This window comes from Palaemon carinicauda, chromosome 31, assembly GCF_036898095.1.
Source record: "Palaemon carinicauda isolate YSFRI2023 chromosome 31, ASM3689809v2, whole genome shotgun sequence".
In the NCBI taxonomy this organism is placed as follows: domain Eukaryota; kingdom Metazoa; phylum Arthropoda; class Malacostraca; order Decapoda; family Palaemonidae; genus Palaemon; species Palaemon carinicauda.
This window is the reverse complement of record NC_090755.1, coordinates 9,778,750-9,801,659: the sequence shown is the minus strand read 5'-3', so window position 1 is coordinate 9,801,659 and position 22,910 is coordinate 9,778,750. Positions and strand designations below refer to the sequence as shown.

Sequence of the window (22,910 nt, the reverse complement as noted above, 5' to 3'; positions counted from 1 at the left end):
GTGCTTGTATCAATCTGTTTGAGGTTTTGTGACCTTCTTTCATATCACGGAAACTCTTGTTATAAAAGCACGCTGTTTGTTGGAAATAAAATTAGTTCCATTCACTCGGCTTATTAGTTAATATCTCTGATAATTTGCTTCAGTCTCTATGTACTTGTATAAACCTCTTTGAATTTTTGTAACATTCTTTCACTGAAACTGTTGTTATAAAAGCACGTTGTTTGTTGAAATAAAGTTAGTTACATTCATCCGCTCATCAGTTAATACCTAACTGGTGATTCATCACATTAGTGAACGCGGAGTGACGAACACCCAGCCTTCTGATGTATGAACAATACATCAGACTCCTTAGCTATGGTAAGCAGCTCTTCTAGGAGATGGACACTCCAAAATCAAACCATTGTTCTCTAGTCTTGGGTAGTGCCATGGGAGACCATGGTACAGAAGCTATTTCTGTACCATGGTCTCCCACTGTCTTGGGTTAGACTTCCCTAGCTGGAGGGTACATTCAGGGACACTATTCTATCTAATTTCTCTTCCTCTTGTTTTGTTTAAAGTTTTTATAGTTTATATAGGAAACATTTATTTTAATGTTGTTAGTGTTCTTAAATAATTTTATTTTTCCTTGTTCCCTTTCCTCACTGGGCTATTTTCCCTGTTGGGGCCCCTGGGCTTATGGCATCCTGCTTTTCCAACTAGGGTTGTAGCTTAGCAATAATAATAATAATAATAATAATGATAATAATAATAATAATAATAATAATTTCGATCACTCAAAATTGCAAAGATTCTGCCAAAGCAATGCATCATTTGGCATTACTAAAAATACGTAAATTTAAGCACCACATGACTAAGAAATGGACATGATTTAAAGGGTCATGAAGTTCACAAAATATGCAGGATTTATACGGTTACAAATTTCACGATATACGCATTACTTAAAGGGGGAAATTTTCAAGAAATGTGCATGATTTAAAAAGTGAGATTTTAGGAAATATGTATGATTTAAAAGGTAAAAAATAACGAAATATACATGATTTAAACAGTCAAAAAGGTCACGAAACATCCATGTTTTTAAAGGGTCACAAAGTGGAAATATATGCAAGTTTTAAAGGATAAAAAAGTTCACGAAAATATACATGATTTAAACAGTCAAAAAGTTCACAAAATATGCATGATTCAAAAGGCAAAAACTTACGAAATACGCATATTTTAAAGGGTAAAATAGTTCACGAATTAAGAATGATTTAAAAAGAAAACTTTCACGAAATCTGCACGATTCAAACGGTCAAGAAACTATAACGTAGGAAATATTTATTTTAATGTTGTTACTGTTCTTAATCTATTTCCGTTTTCTTTACCTTTCCTCCATGGGCTATTTTCCCTGCTGGGGCCCTTGGGCTTATAGCAATCCTGCTTTTCCAAATAGGGTTGTAGCTTAGCAAGTAATAATAATAATAATAATAATAATAATAATAATAATAATAATAATAATGAACAATATGCATAACACATCATAGACAACATATGTATTTTAAGCCAGTTCACGCCCACAAACTTCCTGTATATATATTTATAAATATATATATATATGTGTGTATATATGTATTTATATATATATATATATATATATATACATAAATAAATAAATACATATATACACACACACACATATATTTATATATATATATATATATATATATAAATATATATTTATAAATATACTGTATATATATATACATATATATATATTTTTAAATATATTCATAAATATATATATATATATATATATATATTGCACGAGGATCAAATAGTAAAATAAACTGTGATTCAAATATTTACTGATATATATAACGATCTCTTGTGCGCACTCGTTAGAGAGAGAGAGAGAGAGAGAGAGAGAGAGAGAGAGAGAGATATAAATGATGTCAAGGCTGTGCAATGACATCCACATAACCCGGACGAAAAGAAACAAAAAAAAAAAACAGTGGCGAATTTCCAGAACTTTTAAATATACATCTAATTACTTTTCAGTTTATTTTTTGTATATTCTTATATAAAGTAATATATTTATGTGAACTTACATGGAAAGAAAGCAAAGTTATTCAGTATATATGATTTCACAGATTTATTGTTAAATATTAAGAAACATCCGAGTCAAATTATGGAATGTCTTAATATTCAACGAGAAATTGAGAGTGACGTAAACAAATTATTATAAATTGTATAACTTTAACGATAAATTGAGAGTAACAAACAAATTATTATAAATTGTATAAATTTAACAAAAAATTGAGTAATGTAACCAAATATTTATAATGTGTCTTTATATTCAACGAAAAATTGATAGTAACGTAACCAAATTATTGTAAAGTGTCTTTATATTCAAAGAAAAATGTCTTTATATTCAAAGAAAAATGTCTTTATATTCAAAGAAAAATGTCTTTATATTCCACTATAAATTGATAGTAACGTAACTAAATTATTATAAATTGTCTTTATATCTAACGAGTAATTGAGTAACGTAACCAATTAATATGAAAGTGCCTTTATATTCGAAGAAATTTTTAGAATAACATAACGTAACCAAATTAATATGAAAGTGCCTTTATATTCGAAGAAATTTTTAGAATAACATAACGTAACCAAATTAATATGAAAGTGCCTTTATATTCGAAGAAATTTTTAGAATAACATAACGTAACCAAATTAATAATCAGTGTCTTTATAAGCAAAGAAAAATCCCCGATAGAAACTGGCTATGACGTAGTAAACGTTGAGACAGGCTTAAAAAAAAACTGGACTCAAGTGGGTCTCAACTCTCAAGGTCTCAAGGTTACACACTTAGAACATGGCTACCCAATGAGTAATTCCCTTGTTCAGGTGACTCAGATTATGACAAGACTTTTAAATGTGATGTCTGTTGATTACACATAATTTTTATTCTTATTTCAGTTTTATAAAGATGAACTGAGTGATAAGAACAGGTGTGGAGTTTATGAGTTTCGTCTGTCTATTATTATTATTATTATTATTATTATTATTATTATTATTATTATTATTACTTGCTAGAAAAGCAGGATGCTATAAGCCCAAGTGCTCCAACAGGGAACCTACAGTACAAGCTTCTAGCAATAAGACAATCCTTGACTGTAAAAAGGGAAATAACAGAGCCAATAGGAAGAAGTGCATTGTGAAATTGCACGCATCTAACGGAGAAGGCTATCCTCATATACCGACAGGGGATCCTACCATGACTAAGCCTTCTGGAAACCGTTAACTTCTGCCAGAGCTTGAGTAATGATACCGTTGAAATATTACTAATTTCCTAAAGTTAAATTCTAACTGTAATAGGGCTCATCAAAGGTGAACATTTCAAATAACTCTTTGTCAAAGTATTCTAACAAAGTATTGATTTAAAATCTCATGATAGAAACGACTGGCGTAATCTAACCGAGGCCCTTTGCGTTAATAGGCGTAGGAGGAGATGATGAAGATTCTAAAAGAAAAACAACTGAAAAAGAACATTCATGAGACTTCACAATAATATGGATTCGTGGACATCATGAACTCAAGGGTTAACCAGTTTAAACATCATTTCTTGTCATTTACCATTGGCCGTGGAATTCTCTTTCTACCTCTGTATTCCGAACCCTCGCATTTCTTGCTAAGACTAAACTCAGATGATTTCCAAAATATGCACAAATTTAAAAATATCAAACTTGAACCCCCGTCTCCCCACTAACAAAATTACCTATCTATCAGCAAGTGAATTTCCTCTTACGAAATATTTGAAAACTAAGTTTTTCATTAATTTTTTCCTTATCATTACACTTGAAAGAATAAAAGTCAGCGAGGAAATATTCGGTAATAACTTTAATCAAGAAAATAAACTCTGAAAACGACTATAAAACTTGAAAAGTTATGGATTTATAAATTTGAGATTTTTTCACACGATGACCCCTTCTCTGTACTGGCCAGATGTGAAATGCCGTTCAAATTACAGGCAATCAACCAACGCAACGACTCATAAATCAGCATAATTCCTTTGTACTTAGAGCACTGATGCCTACGGTAACTGTGTGGACACCAGTGTGCAAAAAGTACTGAATGTCAAGGAGCATTGCTGTACAGTTATCTCGGAAAATGAACATCAACCTGTTCTTGAACATTTCAGCCATTCGGAAGCTCTGACCTTCAGTTATTGGAACATTAAGAGCCATTTAAATTAAATTTTTTATTTAATTTTTTTATTTCAAACGTTTACTGATGTCAAGACATTTAAACGACTCTCCAAAGCTTTTCACAATAACGTTTCCTAACTTTTTTTTTTTATCTTAGAAGCAAACGTTTGCTAATGTTACTTAATATTCACGGATTCTTCAAATCTTCCAGTATATAAACATTCTTTGGTGAAAAACAAATTTGATAAAACCTTTTTTTATAATTTAGATCCCACACAACTTAACAAAACCCTAAAAAATAAAATGAAAACAGAACTTTTAGCTACAGTAACCATGATAGGATTTACTCAAAGCATAAAAACGAACCGTGATATTCATTCAATATCATAAAATGTATGACTATGGAGCCACTGATTCATTAATGCAGACCAGATGGTCCAGCACTGAGACCGGGGACGTCATTGGCGTCATTTAAGAGCCGTAGTTTAATTTCGAGGGGGTGGGGTCATATTGTTTGGGGGGAGGATCATGTTCTTGCACCATGCAATAAAAGTAAAAAGGAGTAAAAAATCTGAAAAGCTAAAAAGTGGTTGCGTTTAGGACTCTGAGAATCCTGAATAGTTTTCCTACAATATACCTCCTGCACTAACCTCTAGCGGATTCAAACGAGAAATAAAAACTTTAGTAACATGAAACTTTCTCAAACGCAGCAATAGGCAGGACCCCAAAAAAAACCGTACTTCACATTTCTTTCTTTCTTAAAGCTTATAAACTTCCAATTACCTTAAAAAACCAGCCCTACCAGCCCCTGGTACAAAAAGACGGAAAGCAAAAGCCCTCATTTTTCGACTTGGTCATGCGCTGCCTATTCCTTGTTTTTAGTGGGACAACCTCCAAAGCAGAACTGAGAGGTCAAGGACTTGACTTTCACTAAGTGTCTAGAGGTCCGTTTGACTTTATTGATGATACGTGCGTAGGGATCAACGATCGTATGACCTAAAGAGGGGTTAACAAAGATCGAACGCTTCGTCGAACCCGGTTGACGAACCTGCTTGTCAAACGGTTCGAATAGGTGGAGTCAGCTCCAATTACATAAGTTTTGTGGATAATGAAGACCCACCCACAAAAGTCGAGAACAGACTTCCTTCGAACCATTCCACGAACGTGTTCGACAACTAAATACCCCGTTCACACGTTCGAACATCACTTCAAACACTTGACTGTCGAACCGCGTTCGACCGTGTAAACCTGCCTTAAGTTCATGATGACTTCTGTTATAGCAGCTGCACTAGGAATGTGTCTAAAAGATTGATTGATTGATTGATTTGGAGCTCTCTGGCATCCCTGAAAGATTGCAGTGTTAATGTAATTCCCAGAGAAAGTTAATGGCTTTATTGATATATAACCTCGTCAATAATGTATCAGGAAAATCTCGTTCTAATTACCAGGGCAGAACGTCTCTGAGATAGCTAAGAGTCGTTCCAATCTTTCCTACTGTTCAAGTTAACTTTCTGATTAAACCGATTCTATATTGGCCATCCTGTATACTCAAGATGGTTAATGTATTCCTTGCTAAGAGGCAAACTATATTAATTTAAATTTTTATTTTATTTAATATTAAACTACCTATATCTATAAGATGACACACCACTTTCTTCACTTGTGAAAAGATATTGCAAGTGAATTAGCATTCTCAAGAGGAAAATGTAAATTCTATACAACAAAGGGTACTTTCTAATTTTTCCAGATTCCATATTGTAATTGTACCAATAGCCAGGGGTATTTAGAAGAACTTTCTGTTATATCTATTCCTGATTGACTAGTGGCCTTATAAATCAAGGAGCATACAGGCATCTTCCTGACAAATAACTTTTTTTTTTTTTACCCTTCTATTAGAACGTCTACATCTAAGATATAATCACCCACAGTCACCTACAATATGGTCTATTCTTATAAAACAACACAATTAAATAATTTCCACGATAGAGCAAATTCTATATTCGATTATATAAAAAAATCTGATATTCCTCATTATATTACCACCCAGAATATTCTTCAAAGCAACTGAAGACCAGAAAACAGAACAATATTGGGGTTGTTATCGTTCTTAAACTTCTCTTGTGGTTTATTACCTTATTTCCTTTCCTCACTGGGTTATTTTCCCTGTTGGACCCCTTGGGGTAATAGCATCCTGCTTTCCCAACTAGGGTTGAAGCTTAGCAAGAAATAATAATAATAATAATAATAATAATAATAATAAATTGGTAGAATGAAATAACTAAAATACTTTCTCAAGATAGATTAATCACTAGAAATCTCATTAATACAAATTGGGTTTAAAACTCACTCGTTTCCAGCAGCCTCTGGAAATCCAAATGGGCATATCCATACGGTACCTTTAACTGGATTAAACCAGCTACCCAAGTCGTTTGTGACTCGCTGAGGCACTTTCGATTTTCGTTTTTTTTTTCTACTCTTCTAGTTTCTTTGGTTTTTATTTGTTATCTTTGTGTTAACTGGTTTAATTTCTCGATTATTTTCTTTCTTTCTTTGGGTGTGGATCCATTATTTGCGTATAAAAATAGTCGACAACTTAAAAGGAAAAGGTTTTATAAGGTTTTGTTTTAATTTCTAATAGAGCTTTTCATAAAATGGCCTGAGAGAGAGAGAGAGAGAGAGAGAGAGAGAGAGAGAGCAGTGTCTGAGCTGATTACAACACGGATTTGATGATAAATTTCACAATTTTAAACCATTGAACAGATTTTTGCACTAAATACTAATCATATAATTACACATGTGTACATGTAACCAATATATCTATCTATCTATCTATCTATAAACGTATAGACTATGATATTATTCTCTGTCTAAACAGTTGTGTCAGAACATTTAGTGACGCAACTTTTGATAGGGTCTTTCGAACCAGGCAATCCAAAGACAAAAAAAACAAGTTGCATAACCAAAAACAAGTGACCCCCTGAAACCGGTACTCCACCTGACCTCAAAATGCGCGTGCTAATGACCTTTACAGGCCGGCCAATCAATGACCTCAGGGAAAATGTAGCGTCATTGAAATTGCAGGTCATTGGGATAGAAGTGAAAAAAGGTGATTCATTCACACGACTGATCATGGTGATTTCAATGAATGTCATTCAGTGCTTTGGGGTTATGGGGTGAAGGTAAGAGAGAGAGAGAGAGAGAGAGAGAGAGAGAGAGAGAGAGAGTTTCTTGTTTTGAATATGACATTAAAATAATTGCGCAAGGTCTATAAAAACCATGCATTACACACACACAGAGAGAGAGAGAGATGAGAGAGAGAGAGAGAGAGAGAATTTCATCTTTGAGAGACATTCAAATAATTGTGGAGAGAGAGAGAGAGAGAGAGAGAGAGAGAGAGAGATGCACTTACTAAATTAAAGTTTATATATCATGCACATTATTCTATCTATACACAATTATTCATATTTGTAATACTTACAACACATGTACTTACTCTAGATTAATTTTTATCGATCTTTATAAAAGATACAGTGGTATACTTCATTTATGTTTTATTTATCTGACGGTAAAAATCCGCAGCTAATATCACCGAAGATTATGTCACTTCTAATTGGCCAATGTACCGTTATAAGACACAGTAAAGAGAAACCACATAATTATATACATATTAACTACGCTATAAAGATAAACATTGAAATATCCGATGTCATTATAATGTCTAAGATATATTTCCAACCAAAATTCATAAAAACTAAATATTAAATGCTCAACTTTAAACCAAATTTGACCATTTGTATTAACCAACATCCAAAAATCAAGTCACAAGAAACACAACGGCAGCTCTAACCTAAATAAAAAATATTATACTGTTATAACTACCAAACTTTGCTTTTGAAAAATACTCAATAGCTTGCAATTTACGCGACCGCAAGCGACCACTTTACCGAGAAGCGACCACTTGAAAACTTGCGACACAGGTAACCTAATCGACCAGTTACTCGGTGGAGACGGGAGAGAGACCTTGAGTTAAATATTCTACCGGACAAAAATACACTTGAATCAGTGACCGGGAATTTCTGGAGAAGAAAAAAAAAATCAGTGATTTTAACGAGGCTATAAGAAGTTATCTTTAGGGTAATGTTGCGTTGAAAATTTCTTTCTCTCTCTCTCTCTCTCTCTCTCTCTCTCTCTCTCTCTCTCTGTGCGCACGTTCTTATTCCTCTTTCTAAATGTAAAATTATAATAAGTCTTTATTACTACGAAAATCTCTTTTCAATTGCGAATGGAATAAAATTATCTCTCTCTCTCTCTCTCTCTCTCTCTCTATATATATATATATATATAATATATAATATACATATATATATATATATATATATACACCTCCCTTTCTGAGTGAAGATACCTTAACGTGATGAAATGGTTTGTGTATCGCCATGATCAGCAAAGCTGTACTAGTCAGGGCCACCCATACTACGTTAGTTTGCTGTGAGCGATCATACTATAATCTCCCACCATCACCATTCCGCACTGGCCAGCGTGGTGATGAAATGGCCAAAACCCCAAACAAGAATAAGGCCATGTCTGAGGCCTTTATCCTGCAATGGACTAGAAACGGTTGACGTTGTTGTTTAATAAATATATAATCCAGAAATACCTCTTTATATAGAATTCTCTCTGCCTCGGGATCAGAGCCCCAAGGGGGAATTAACTTTATCACAATAGCTTCTGATCAGCCGTGGATTCGAACTCAGCCACATAGGACGACTGCTGTAAGGAAATTCCTCAAATCTCCACATCTCAAAGACTTTCAAGAAAGACCATATCTCCTCCATGACCCCAGTGAACCCGGACGGCAGAAGACCTCGGTCCCAAGGACATACCTATGAGGAAAAGGATACCTGGGAAAAGGACACCTAGGAAAAGGACACATATGAAATGTACACCTGGGAAGAGGACACCTATGAAAAGGACACATATGAAATGGACACTTGGGAAGAGGGCACCTATGAAAAGGACACATATGAAAAGGACACTTAGGAAGAGGGCACCTATGAAAAAGACACCTATAAAAAGGACACCTGGGAAAAAGACACCTTGGAAAAGGACACCTGGAAAAAGGACACATATGAAATGGGACACTTAGGAAAAGGACACCTTGGAAAAGGACACCTGGGAAGAGGACACCTATGAAAAGGAAACCTGGGAAAAAGACACTTAGGAAAGGGACACCTGGGAAGAGGGCACCTATGAAAAGGACACCTGTGAAATGGACACCTTGGAAAAGGACACCTGGGAAGAGGACACCTAGAAAAAGGACACCTTGGATAAGCACACCTATGAAATGGACACCTATTAAAAGGACAACATGGAAAAGCACACCTATGAAAAAGACACCTATGAAATGGAGATCTATCAAAAGGACACCTAGGAAAGGACACCTTGGAAAAGGACACCTGGGAGAGTCATAAATACATGCCCGCAGCAACGCGTACAGTTCCCAGAGTTGATTGATTTCCTTCGATCTGTCTGGCGGTGCAAAGATCAGGGTTTTCTGATCACCATCTCTGATTGTAAGAGGTTACGTCATTTAAGTGGGAAAAGTTAACGGATAGTAAAGGCCGTGGTTAGATTTGGACGTCGTTTAGCCCGGGGTTAAATTGTTGTTATTAATGATACTTACATAAGTATGAAGACTTTTCCTGCAACTTGCCGTTGTTTTGATAATGTATTCTTGGGTGTATGCATTCTCTCTCTCTCTCTCTCTCTCTCTCTCTCTCCTCTCTCTCTCTCTCTCTCTTTTATTATATATGTATACATATATATATATATATATATATGTATATATAGATATATCATATTTAAATATGTGTATATATATGTACACATGCATATACATCAACTCTTTACATATATATGGATACATACATATATCAAACTTACATATGTGTACATGTATGTACATAAAAGTAAATTTCATATAGATATAGATATATATATATATATATATATATATACATACATATGAATTCCATTTCATCATTCAAACGGATGAATGAACTCACCCTCTGATATCAGTAGGTCATCTGAAAGTTATAAAAAAATAAACCATGTAATTAACATTGGTGAGAAATGTCACGCTGTCATTAATGACAAAACTTCTATTGTCATTTAATTTTGCTTTTCGTTTCAATCGCTGGAAACTTGATTTTCAATTAATGATGATGATAATAATAATGATAATAATAATGATAATAATAATGCAGTAATGAAAAGAAAAAGATAATAAGAAGTTAATTACAAAATCAACGCCACTGAGGCAGCAATTTCTTTCAATAATAACAATAATAATTATAATAATAATACAATCAGAAACGACAATCTCCCAAAAAATTGCCGAAACTGCAGTATTATAGTCAGGAAAGAGGGAAGGGGTGGGCAGGGTCGAATCTGTGCAATTATGACAACATATCTATCTAAATATTTAGCCGTCATTTTTGACGGGTCGCGTACACTAGTTATTCCATATATTACTATCATACCCAGATTCTGTATTCGTCTTTATTTACATTTCTTTGGACAGATTAATAATTCAATTTGCCATTACGATTAGTTCATATCTCTAGGGGAGCCTATAGGTCTATCTGCTGAGTCATCAGTAGCCATTACCTGGCCCTCCTTGGTCCTAGCTTACTTTATACAGGAGATTAATATTTCAATTTACCACTACAATTAGTTCATATCTCTAGGGGAGCCTATAGGTCTATCTGCTGAGTCATCAGTAGCCATTACCTGGCCCTCCTTGGTCCTACCTTGGGTTAAGAGGGGGCTTGGGGGCTGATCATATAGATATATGTTCAGCTCTGTAGGGCCTTATCCTGCTTGATAGGGCAATGTCACTCTCCCTTGCCTCTGCCATTCATGAGTTGCCTTTAAAAAGAATGCGCTGATCATGATTATGATCTTAACCTTCTCACCATGCCCGTCATGGGCCGTTTAAGACTGTCAATATGAAAGAAGCTGGCCCTGACGTACCACGGTCCTTTGGAGAAATCTCTCTTACATATCGAAGAGCAAGTGTTTGGCTATATATATATATATATATAGGCTATATATATATATATAATATATATATTATATATATATATGTCTATATTATATACATATATATATATTATACATATATATATATATATGTATATATATATATACAATATAGATAGATAGAGAGAGACGAGAGAGAAGAGAGAGAGAGAGAGAGATAATATATATATATATATATATATATATGTACATATATATATACATACATATATACTGTACATACACTATATATATATATATATATATTAATGCATCTATACAGGTTTCTTTCCTTTCACGCTTAGTGGCATTGCCAAACGTATGACTACTCGGTCTTTCTATGATTCTCGGTTAGGTGGGAGAAAGTAGTCATACCTTGTTGAGAGGGGGTACCCAGAGACGTAGTTAAGAAACGGCGGAGGGGTGGAAAAGGTTGAATCTATGCGCATATCTACCTAAATATTTAGCAGTCATTTTTGACGGGTCGCGTACACTATTAACTATTCCTCCAAGGTAGGGACGGTCTCCCGGAAGAAAATAAAAATCCCACCTTTTTATGTCTAAAATCAACGTCATCAATAATCGTTAGAAATTTTCAGAAATTGAAGGGGAATGGAAAATGGTAGAGGGAATCCCCCCCCCCCCCCAGGCACCCCCTCTTTATTTTAGGGCGTCCAAAAACACTCAGTGGGGGGGGGGGGGAAGTGAAAGTGATTTCATATACCTGAAGACTTCTTCGGAAGAGTGTCGCCCTTCTCTGTGCTCGTGTGACGATGCATAAGGGCGTAGGAGTTTCCTTGTGTAATATCATTGGAAATTCCAAAATGTAAAGGATTTCTGGTTTATTAAAAGGAGTGTTACAGGAGATTTAATTTTTTGGAATATGAGATACTGATTTTTCTAAAACGAAAATCTTTTTTAATGGATTTTTACCACTGAAAATACGTATGAATAATAATATTGTAATTCTAATTATCAATATTAATATTACTATCATCATTGGTCATCTCATCTTCTTAAAAATATGTATGGATAGTTTGTATTGCAATTCTAATTATCATTATTATTACTATCATTATCATTATTACAATTGGTTAAAAATTCAAAATTATTGAGACAAAATTTCATCTTATGAAAAAGATATTTCAACCGATTGAATGTGAATTGACAATTGAAATGTACTAATTAGTAGATTCTAAACATATATATATATATATATATATATATCAAACAATATCGCCAAGCTGAGAGAGAGAGAGAGAGAGAGAGAGAGAGAGAGAGAGAGAGAGAATATTATCAACATCTCCAGCGATAATAAAATTACATCTCTGAAGATCGAAGTGTCTACATTTCTATTCAATTGTTCAACATATTAAGCCAAATAGTTTTACTTAATTCCTCAGCTAACATTCATGGTTAGGCTATCCACTGAAAACCTTGAAATCCTGAAGTAAAACTAGGAAATTCTTTCCTATAACTGGGATTCGAACCAACACAGGTTAGAAAAAAACTAGAATAAAACGAATTGACTTCAACTGCCACCATCTAGAAATCGGTTAAACCCAAGAAACGCTTTCTGTATGTCTTGGTTAAAACTGATCTCGGGGAAAAAACACCCGCCCAGAAAGAGAGCGAGTCTACCCGACTAGTCGAGTTCCGGCTGGGCGGCAAGTAAAGTAGTTCACCTTGGTCCCCTGGCCTAACGTCACTTGACAAGCCCGTGGTAACTCATGATATCCCTTCTGTCTATTTCTCCCCCGGAAACACCATCTTGGTTGGGCAATGCATTACATTTTCCACAATGCTTTAGCTCTCTATACTTTAACCGTAGGTATATGTAGCAATGTGGTGCAGGGGCAACAAAGCCAACATGTACCTAACCTTCGAGGAAGTTCAGTGAGCACTATGGGAGCCTTTGTATGTTACTTACTCCACCCTTGAACAGCCTACTCGCCTCCCTCCCTCCTTCGTCTCTCTTCCGACTAGGCGCCCCCCCCCCCTTACCCCTTCCAGTCTCCTTGTTTGATCCGTTATCTGTGGCCTTCCTCCCAAATAGAGATTGCACATTCCAGTCTTCCTGATTCAGTTTATAGATAAGAGAGATATTGATAGGTTATGTGGTTTGTGGCTGTTTGGGACCATTTAGTCTGGGAAAAGTGTAGCATGTGACAGCTTATAGAGCATATACAAAGCCTTTTCTACTTCGAATTTTTATTGTAATTAAAACTAACCTGTATCTGGTTTAATCTGTATACATACACACATATATATACAGTATATATATATATATATATATATACATGTATATATACACGCACACACACACACACACACACATATATATATATATATATATATACTGTATATATATGTGTGTATGTATAAGATATAGATATAGATATGTGTACATCAATGCTCTCTCCTGGTTCTTAAACCTCCAATATTTCCCTTGCAACACTGCACAGCCTATCGACGTCAGCACGCCTGGAAATGCAATAGCAAAACTCACAATAAAATCTATGCAAATATGACCTCCCAACTCATACACCAGTACCAATTAGGGACTTTCCATCTCTCCTACCAGGCTCTGGAATATTTTCCTAGGTTTCATTGTTTTATATCCTGCATAAAAATTCTTTTAGAACGAAATTACTATTATTATTATTAACTTGCTAAGCTACCACTCTAGTTGGAAAATCAGGATGCTATAACCCCAGGGGCTCCAACAGGGAAAATAGCCCAGTGAGGAAAGGAAAAAAAAGAAAAAGAAAATTTCAATAAAAGTAACATTAAAATAAATATCTCCAATATAAACTATAAAAACTCTTAACAAAATATCAGTGCTCTTGGAATTCTAAATTTCTCTTGGGGTATAACAATACTGTTATTGCCGTTCATTGAAGAACAGTGTTACCTTGACATTTGAAAACCGTCATAAATGACGAGATAAGTTTAAGGCTGGTTTGTGACACAAAACGAAACGCCTTTTAACAAGGAAGTGTTCGAAGGCTGCCATTAACCTTTGTCACTGGAGCATTTATACGACTATTATCTATCGGTCTATTATTACTAGCTTATACTCAATTTTTTTAATGAGGCGCATTTGCACCGACTCGCAGCGGAGCCCTTCTGGCTCGGGAAAGTTTCCTGCTCTCTGATTGGTTAGGATTATCTTGTCCAACCAATCACCGATCAGGAAACTTTTCCTAGCTAAAAGGGCAACCCCTGCGAGCCGGTGCAAATCTGCCTCGCTAAAAAGAATTGACTATAGTTGGAAAGAATTTTAAAAAGCGTAAAGGTCCTAAGAGGGAAAGATACCAGAACAGAAAAATAGAAAAATACAGAAATTACAAGAGAAATACATAGACAATTTTATAACAATAAATAGCAATAGAAACATTATCTATCTACTAATACTAGCCTAGTTGGAAATAATTTTACAATGCGTGAGGGGCCTAAGAGAGAAAGCTATAGAAGATAGAAATAGAAAAATACAGAAACTACAATAGAGAAATAAATAGACAATTTAGAACAATAACTTGCAATCCAAATATCTATTAATACTATCCTAGCTGGGAATAATGTTAAAAAAACGTGAGGATCTTCATAGGGAAAGATTCCAGACCCCCAAAAAAATTAAATAGAAAATTAAAGTAGAAACTACAATAGGGAAATAAAAAGACAATAACAAAATATAATTTAAATTAGATAAGTAACAAACGTATACAACCAAATTTAACATCCACCTACTCTCAAAGAGTATTCCACGTTAGTCGAATGCCATCCAGGTACAGTTAGATACAGGAATTTCTGCCATACCTCACGCTCAGGAGGTGTACCATGTCACACTCCTACTGCAACGGGGAGGTGTACAAAGAATTCCCGTGTCCAACTGTACATATATCCATATATACCTTCTTGGATCATCCTCAGAGCGAGGTGTACCAAGAATTCATGCGTCCAACTGTACATATATCCATATATCCCTTCTTGGATCATCCTCAGAGCGAGGTGTACCAAGAATTCATGCGTCCAACTGTACATATATCCATATATCGCTTCTTGGATCTTCCTCAGAGTGAGGTTTACCAAGAATTCATGCGTCCAACTGTACATATATCCATATATAGCTTCTTGGATCTTCCTCAGAGTGAGGTTTACCAAGAATTCATGCGTCCAACTGTACATATATCCATATATAGCTTCTTGGATCTTCCTCAGAGTGAGGTTTACCAAGAATTCATGCATCCAACTGTACATATATCCATATATAGCTTCTTAGATCATCCTCAGAGTGAGGTTTACCAAGAATTCATGCGTCCAACTGTACATATATCCACAAATCCTTTCTTTGATTTTCCTCAGAGCGAGGTGTACCAAGAATTCAAGCGTCCAACTGTACATAAATCAATATATCCCTTCTTGGATCATCCTCAGATCAAGGTGTACCAAGAATTCATGCATCCAACTGTACATACATCCCTTCTAGGAGCAACAAAGGCTACGTGAATTTTTCATAACAGCAAATATTAAAAATATGATTTTTAAATGACGTATTTCCTGACGGCCTTGACAGAGGTGAGACGGAATCTGTCCCTTTTGTGAAGGGAATTCCACAGGGTTCGTGCTTGTATAAGGCTAACTTGATTCACCATGAGGGATAGAACTAAAGATTAAAATCCCGTAACTTTCTAGTGTGAGTAGATCTAAATGTTTAGTTTTAAATCTGTCCTGCGGCTTATTGGTTTCCAAAGATTCGTTAGTCATTGTGGTATAGCGCAAGTATTTGAAATTTTGTCTTGTGACATAGCGCAAGCACCTGAAATTTTGTCTTGCGACATTGCGCAGAAGTTGAAATATTCTTGTATTTTGAAATTATGCCAATTGCAAATCAACACCAGTGAGGAAAGGAAATAAGGGGTAGTCCCTTATTTCCTTTCCTCACTGGAGTATATGACAAGTAAGGAATAAAGAATATAAATTATCTCAAGATCAGTAACAAACTTTAAAATTTATCTGTCACATATTAACGATGAAGAGAGATTTATGTCAGCCTGTTTAACATAAAACTTTCGCTGTAAGTTTGAATTTCTGAAGTCCCACAGATTCAATTGCCTGATTACAAAGATCATTTCATAATCTGGTCACAGGTGGAATAAAACTTCTAGAATACTAAATATTAAGCCATATGATGGAGAAGGCATGACTGTTAGAATTAACAGCATACCTAGTACTAAGTACAGGATAGTACAATCTGGGAAGACCTTAAAAAAACAAGAAAAAAAAAGAAAAAAAAAACTTATGCAACATTCACGAAACTTTCAACTGGGCTCCCCAAGACACTAGAAGAGTTCGGAGACCCAGGCCTACATGGCTGAGAACTATGAAGCGTGAAGTAGGTGATGATGAATGGAGAAATATTGATTTAAAAGCTCAAGATAGAGACGACTGGCAAAATCTAACCGAGGGCCCTTTGCGTCAATAGGCGTAGGAAGAGATGATGATGATGATAATGATGAAATAGAACAGAGAAAAGTTCACCAAACTTTTAACTTGGCTCCACAAGGCACTAAATAAGTTGGAAGATCCAGGCCTACATGGCTGAGGACTATGAAACGTGAAGTAGGATGATGATGAACTTGCATAAAGAATTAACTGAACGACAATGCCAGAGGTTAATATGGAGATCAAGAATAAGAAAATTAACAGACCGCAAGTTTTTGTCCAACAAATTAAGATGAGAGTCACCAGCTGAAGACCGGACAGGAGAACAATACTGATCAAGGCTGTCTTTGTAGTAAAAAAAAAAAAAGGGAGATCAAGTACCATAAGAGTCAGATTTGCCGAATAAGATTTTGATTAATATATTAGTGTATACGGTATTGTGTGCATAAATAAATACCTATGTATGAGTATAAACTATACTTATATGGTGAATCAAACTTTAACTATACATATTTTTTATTAATTGTTTTATAAAATCAACATTAATTAGAGAGAGAGAGGAGAGAGAGGAGAGAGAGATGAGAGAGAGAAGAGAGAGAGAGAGAGAGAGAGAGAGAGAGAGAGAGAGAGATTGGTGAAAGGGTAAAATAGTTTCTCAAAAGAATGGGAAAACAGAGAGAGAGAGAAAGAGAGAGAGAGAGAGAGAGAGTAGGACAAAGGTGCATAGGGTAACTTTCTCTCAAGCATGATTAACGAGGCAATAAAATCCCTTTCAGAAAAGGCGAAATTCCAAGGTTTCAGAATTCGATCGACAGGATAAACGAAAGTGAAATTCTTGAACAAAGAGAGAGAGAGAGAGAGAGAGAGAGAGAGAGAGAGAGAGAGAGAGAGAGAGAGGAGAGAGAGAGAGAGAGAGAGAAATATCTCACGTTCCTCCTTGTCGTTGACAGCATTGCTCATGAAAGCTGAAAGCTTTGGGAGTCACGATCTCTCTCTCTCTCTCTCTCTCTCTCTCTCTCTCTCTCTCTCTCTCTCTCTCTCTCTCTCTCTCTCATATAATATATATATATATATATATATATATATATATATATATATATATATATATATATATATTATATATATATACTGCAGGACAAATGCCTCAGACACGTCATTCACATCTGGAGATTGGCCATTTTCATTCCCATGCTGACCACTGCGGATTGGTGACGGTGGGAGATTTAAGTCTGATCGCTCTCACAGCAAACCAAGCTAGTAGAGCCCTGACAAGCACAGCGTTGCTAATCATGGAAATACACAACCCCTTTTCACAGGCTTATATTTTCCTTCTGCTTTGAAGAAACGCAAGCAACCTCAGAAACATTTTTTTTCTGGAACAATTATATATGCCTGGTAGCACCACTGCGCGTGTGTGCGTGCGCATTCCTCTCCCCATCCCCCTCTTCTTCCATGGCTGCCTTTCACTTCCAACAACCGCTTTCAAAAAGCAAAAGCAAAAGGAAAAAAAGAAAAAAAAAATTGTCGCTGGAAAAATGAAGATACCACAATTGACCCGTGATGACCCTCCCCTGACGGAGGGAAAGTACCTCTTCGGAGGGGGAGGGAGGGGGAGGAGAGAGAAAGGGGGAAAAGGAGAAGTATGAGAAAAGGTGGGGGAAGGGTATAGGAAACAAAGCCTTCAGAGAGAGAGAGAGAGGAGAGAGAGAGAGAGAGAGAGAGAGAGTGAGAGAGAGAGAGAGAGAGAGAGAGTATGTAATATAATGGGAGAAAAGTCGATCTCTCTCTCTATCCTTGTCTCTTGATCACATAGCTAACATCCTTTTATTATTATTATTATTATTATTATTATTATTATTATTATTATTATTACTTGCTAAGCTACAGCCCTAGTTGGAAAAAAAGAATGTTATAAGCCCAGGGGCCCCAACAGGGAAAATAGCCCAGTGAGGAAAGGAAATAAAGAGAAATAAAAAATTTCAAGAACAGCAACAACATTCAAATAAATATTTCCTAAATAAACTATAAAAACTTCATCAAAACAAGAAGAAAAATTAGATAGAATAGTGTGCCCGAGTGTACCCTCAAATAAGAGAACTCTAACCCAAGACAGTGGAAGACCATGGTACAGATGTTTAGCAAGGGACAAAAATCTTTCTCTTTATAGATTTTATAAACTATACATAATGGATCTATTTCAATGTTGTTGCTGTTCTTATAATATTTAATTTTAATTGCTCATTACTTCTCGTAGCTTATTTATTTTCATTTTTTCCACTGGGCGATTTTCCTTGTTGGAACTCTTGGGCTTATAGCATCCTGCTTCTCCAACTAGGGTTGAAGCTTAGCTAGTAATAATAATAATAATAATAATAATAATAATAATAATAATAATAATAATAATAATAATAATAATAATAATATCAATAATAATAACACAAGTTTCTTAATAATAATAATAATAATAATAATAATAATAATAATAATAACACAAGTTTCTTGATAATAATAATAATAATAATAATAATAATAATAATAATAATAACACAAGTTTGTTAATAATAATAATAATAATAATAATAATAATAATAATAATAATAATAATAATAATAACAACACAGGTTTCCTAATAATAATAATAATAATAATAATAATAATAATAATAATAATAATAATAATAATAATAATAATAATAATACACAAAACACAAGTTTCTTAAGTCGTAAACACACATGCCAAAACGTCTGCTTTTCCAGTGAAAGTTCATTGCATTCAATCACAGATTGATTGACTGATTGATTTGAGGTTTTCTGGCATCCCGAAGATGTCTTGCAATGCAACAGCATAAGATGCAGAACTTTCGTTGCATTCTTAGGTAGAGAAGAGATGGATTGATGACAAGATACAATTCGTGCCCTTCTTTCACGGAGAGGTTTTATTCTCTCTCTCTCTCTCTCTCTCTCTCTCTCTCTCTCTCTCTCTCTCTCTCTCTCTCTCTCTCTCTCTCTCTCTCTCTCGTGAAGTTAAGTTAGTAATTACTTTAATCATCTTAAAAAAAGAACAAAATTTAGGAATTTACTTTAAAAAATTATTTTACTTTTAAAAAGAGAAAAACAATTACGAATTTACTTTAAAAAGGAACAAAACTTGAGAAGTTAATTTTAAAAAAATAGGAAAAAATTATGAATTTGATTTAAAACAGAAAAAAAAATTACTTTTAAAAAATTACGAATTTATTTTTAAAAAAGAACAAAACTTGCGAATTTACTTTAAAAATGAAAAAATATGAATTTACTTCAAGTAATGAACAAAATTACGAATTTATTTTAAACAAGAACAAAGCTAACGAATTTACTTTAAAAAATAAAAAAAAAAACTACGAATTTACTTAACGCTATTGACGTAGTCGATTATACAATATCAAAACTTTCCTTTGTTTGTATGAAATGCATATGAACGCAATGCACATTTTGCAACCGGGACATACATACTACTGATGGTTACAGCAGTTTTAAATGCTATTTACAAGGAAAGGGGGCTGTGTGTCTTAATCTTGCATCGCAATGTATCTAGAAATCACTATTTTAGTCAATGTTCACTAGTCACATGTCTATAACAGATGCTAAGACTTGTTATTTTTGACAATAATTGGTTTATTACACTCCAATTTAGCAAAAAAAAAAATCGATGACCTTCATTGGAACATATTGTTATAACTAATAACTTAACTGATGTAATTTTTTTATACAAAAAAAAAAAAAAATTAGAAGCATGATCAATGTCCAAACTTGCAGTCTGACTTGCTTTTTAATGTTCCCGTTTGTCCTTCCAGGTTGGTGGCAGGCATTCTGTGCTGCGCTTTACTAGCAGGCGCACAAGAACAGGCAGCTGATGACTACGCTGATTATTATTATGATGATGTAGCTCCCGAAGGCGAAGCAGCTGCAACACCGGCTAAAGATGCTGGTGCTGCTGCTGGTGCTGCTGCTGGAGCTGCAGATAAAGCAGCGGGCGATGCTAAAGACGCTATGCATGCTGAGGACGAAGGTGCAGAAGCTCCTGTTACAGAAGTTGTTGCTGAAGCAACCACCGAGTCTGCCTCGGGACGGAGAAAACTGGTGAGTCTCAAGTCAACCAAGATCTCCCGCAACAGAACTCCTAGTGTCAGACCTCGTCCAGCAGCCTCTGAAGCTCCAGCTGCTGAAGAAACTGCCGATACTACACAAGCGGCTACCTCAAGCACACCAGCAAGAGGGTCTTCACGCGTAAGGACGTCTGGCAGTGTCAGGGGACGTGGAAGAACCACCACTACATCACAGTCTGCAGCAGCTACCGAGGCTGAGGAGCCTGCAGAAGCTGAGAAGCCTTCAAGAGGTCGCTTCAGGCCTTCAACCACTTCCAGTCGTAGTAGCACCCGACCTTCAGGTCGTGGATCAAGCAGCACAGCCACAGATGCCACAGAAGAAGCTAGTAAGCCTTCCTCCTCATCAAACCGATTCAGGCCATCTGCTCGCAGCAGCTTCCGCCCATCCGCTACTCCAAAACCTGAGGAGACAGAAGAGACAAGCACTAACCATCGATTCAGCACAAGCCGTAGAGGAAGAGGCAACTCTCGAGGAGGATCAGCCTTAAAGCCAGGAAGAACACAGGCTGAAGAACCTGAAGCCAATACTGAAGCAGAAACACCTGACGCAGAAGAACCAGTCACCGAAAACACCCGCAGATCAAGGTTTGGTAGTCGTGGCCGCCGTTAAGGCTGTTCATTAAAAAACCTATTTCAGTATTGAAACAATTTATACAATGACTCTGCCAGGTGTTTTCTCTGGCAGAGTTTACTAACAACTAACTCTCAATAATCATAAGATGTTACAGCATGATACCTTTCCTTTGCAAGAGCTCAAAACAAAACATTCATTGTAGCAGAATATGACTCATTTGACATTGTCTTCCTGACTCCTGCCTATAATCCCAACTTCCCAGCAACCCATAACTCTGAAAACCACTTAACTTTTACCTACCCTTTGCTCTACACTTTCCTTTCGTCGGCTACAGTGAATAACTGACTGTTACATCTAAATTGTGATTATTATCTAAGCAGAATTGTTTTCTTACTAGTAGAGAGAGAGAGAACTTAGGCCTGTAGATATTTTTTTATCTCTTTTTCTAAACTTTGTTCAGCCTAAGTCTCTCCTTTGTTGTTACCTGTTCGACAGATGACCTCTCAAATTTTAGAATTCCAAAGGTCTGTGTAAATCTTTATGAGATGTTAATAAAAATGACTGTAGTTTTAAGTTTATTTCTCTTCCTTGAAAGAATAAACAAAAACAAAAGAAAAGTTTAGGGCAACTGGGACAGTAAGTATACAGTAAGTACACTCATCCACATAAGAGTGGCTCCAAACAAATTTTCCTGCTTAATATGCATGATTTAACAATACTTGACAGCTACAAGAATGGAATTAAGGATACTTGCAAAACACCAGAGTACACAAAAAACACAATTCTTGCGGATCTGTCGCTTATTTCTTACTCGATGTAGTTTACTTGTTAACTGAAGTTTAATTTTCAGATTAAAGAACTTAATTAGTAGGCAATGAAAATGTTCATACCAGAAAAAAAAAACACACACAAATTCTTGAGTAGTCAGCCAACTGACGTAAGAAATCAAATAACATTCTCTTTTTTTTACTGACCAAGGCTTTCGAGGTAAACAAACTAAAGGTCCTTTAGTACCACAATAATCACATTCAAATTCAAAGTTCTGATGACTGTCTTCATTTGTTTTGATGTATAGAGAGTCAAGGAATCATTTGAATGTTGGTTGTTTTCAAATCGAAAATAGTGTGCTCCTAGTGTCTCTTTGGCTATGGGAAATCCATGGGACCTACAGTATTCTTAGGGTGAAGGAGAGAAAGAACCACAGGATACATTAACGTGGTGACAGGGTTTATGTATTGCTATGTTCAGCAAAGCCGTACTAGTTAGGGCCACCCATGTGAGTGATACTACTAAAGTGTCCAAGCACCAATCCGCAGTTGGCCAGCTTAGAGATGAAAAGCTGACCAAAGGCCCAGACATATATTGACATGTCTGAGGCCTTTATCATGCAGCGTACTAGGAACGGCTGCCTATGGATGTTATTTGAGATGATATGATGTCAGAGGAATCATTAACATTAAAATGAAAAGATGTAGAAGGA

At 35.4% G+C, this 22,910-nt stretch overlaps 1 protein-coding gene across 1 annotated transcript in view; it reads left to right on the top strand.

Moving 5' to 3' along the window:
* The window catches only part of LOC137625094 (myristoylated alanine-rich C-kinase substrate-like), a 55,292-nt gene extending 33,293 nt beyond the window's left edge, over positions 1-21,999 (top strand). Inside the window, exon 2 of the mRNA XM_068356027.1 lies at positions 20,507-21,999. Coding sequence (XP_068212128.1) covers positions 20,507-21,466 — 960 coding nt within the window. The 3' untranslated portion in view covers positions 21,467-21,999. The remainder of the gene's footprint in view (positions 1-20,506) is intronic.
* Positions 22,000-22,910: the final 911 nt, after the last annotated feature.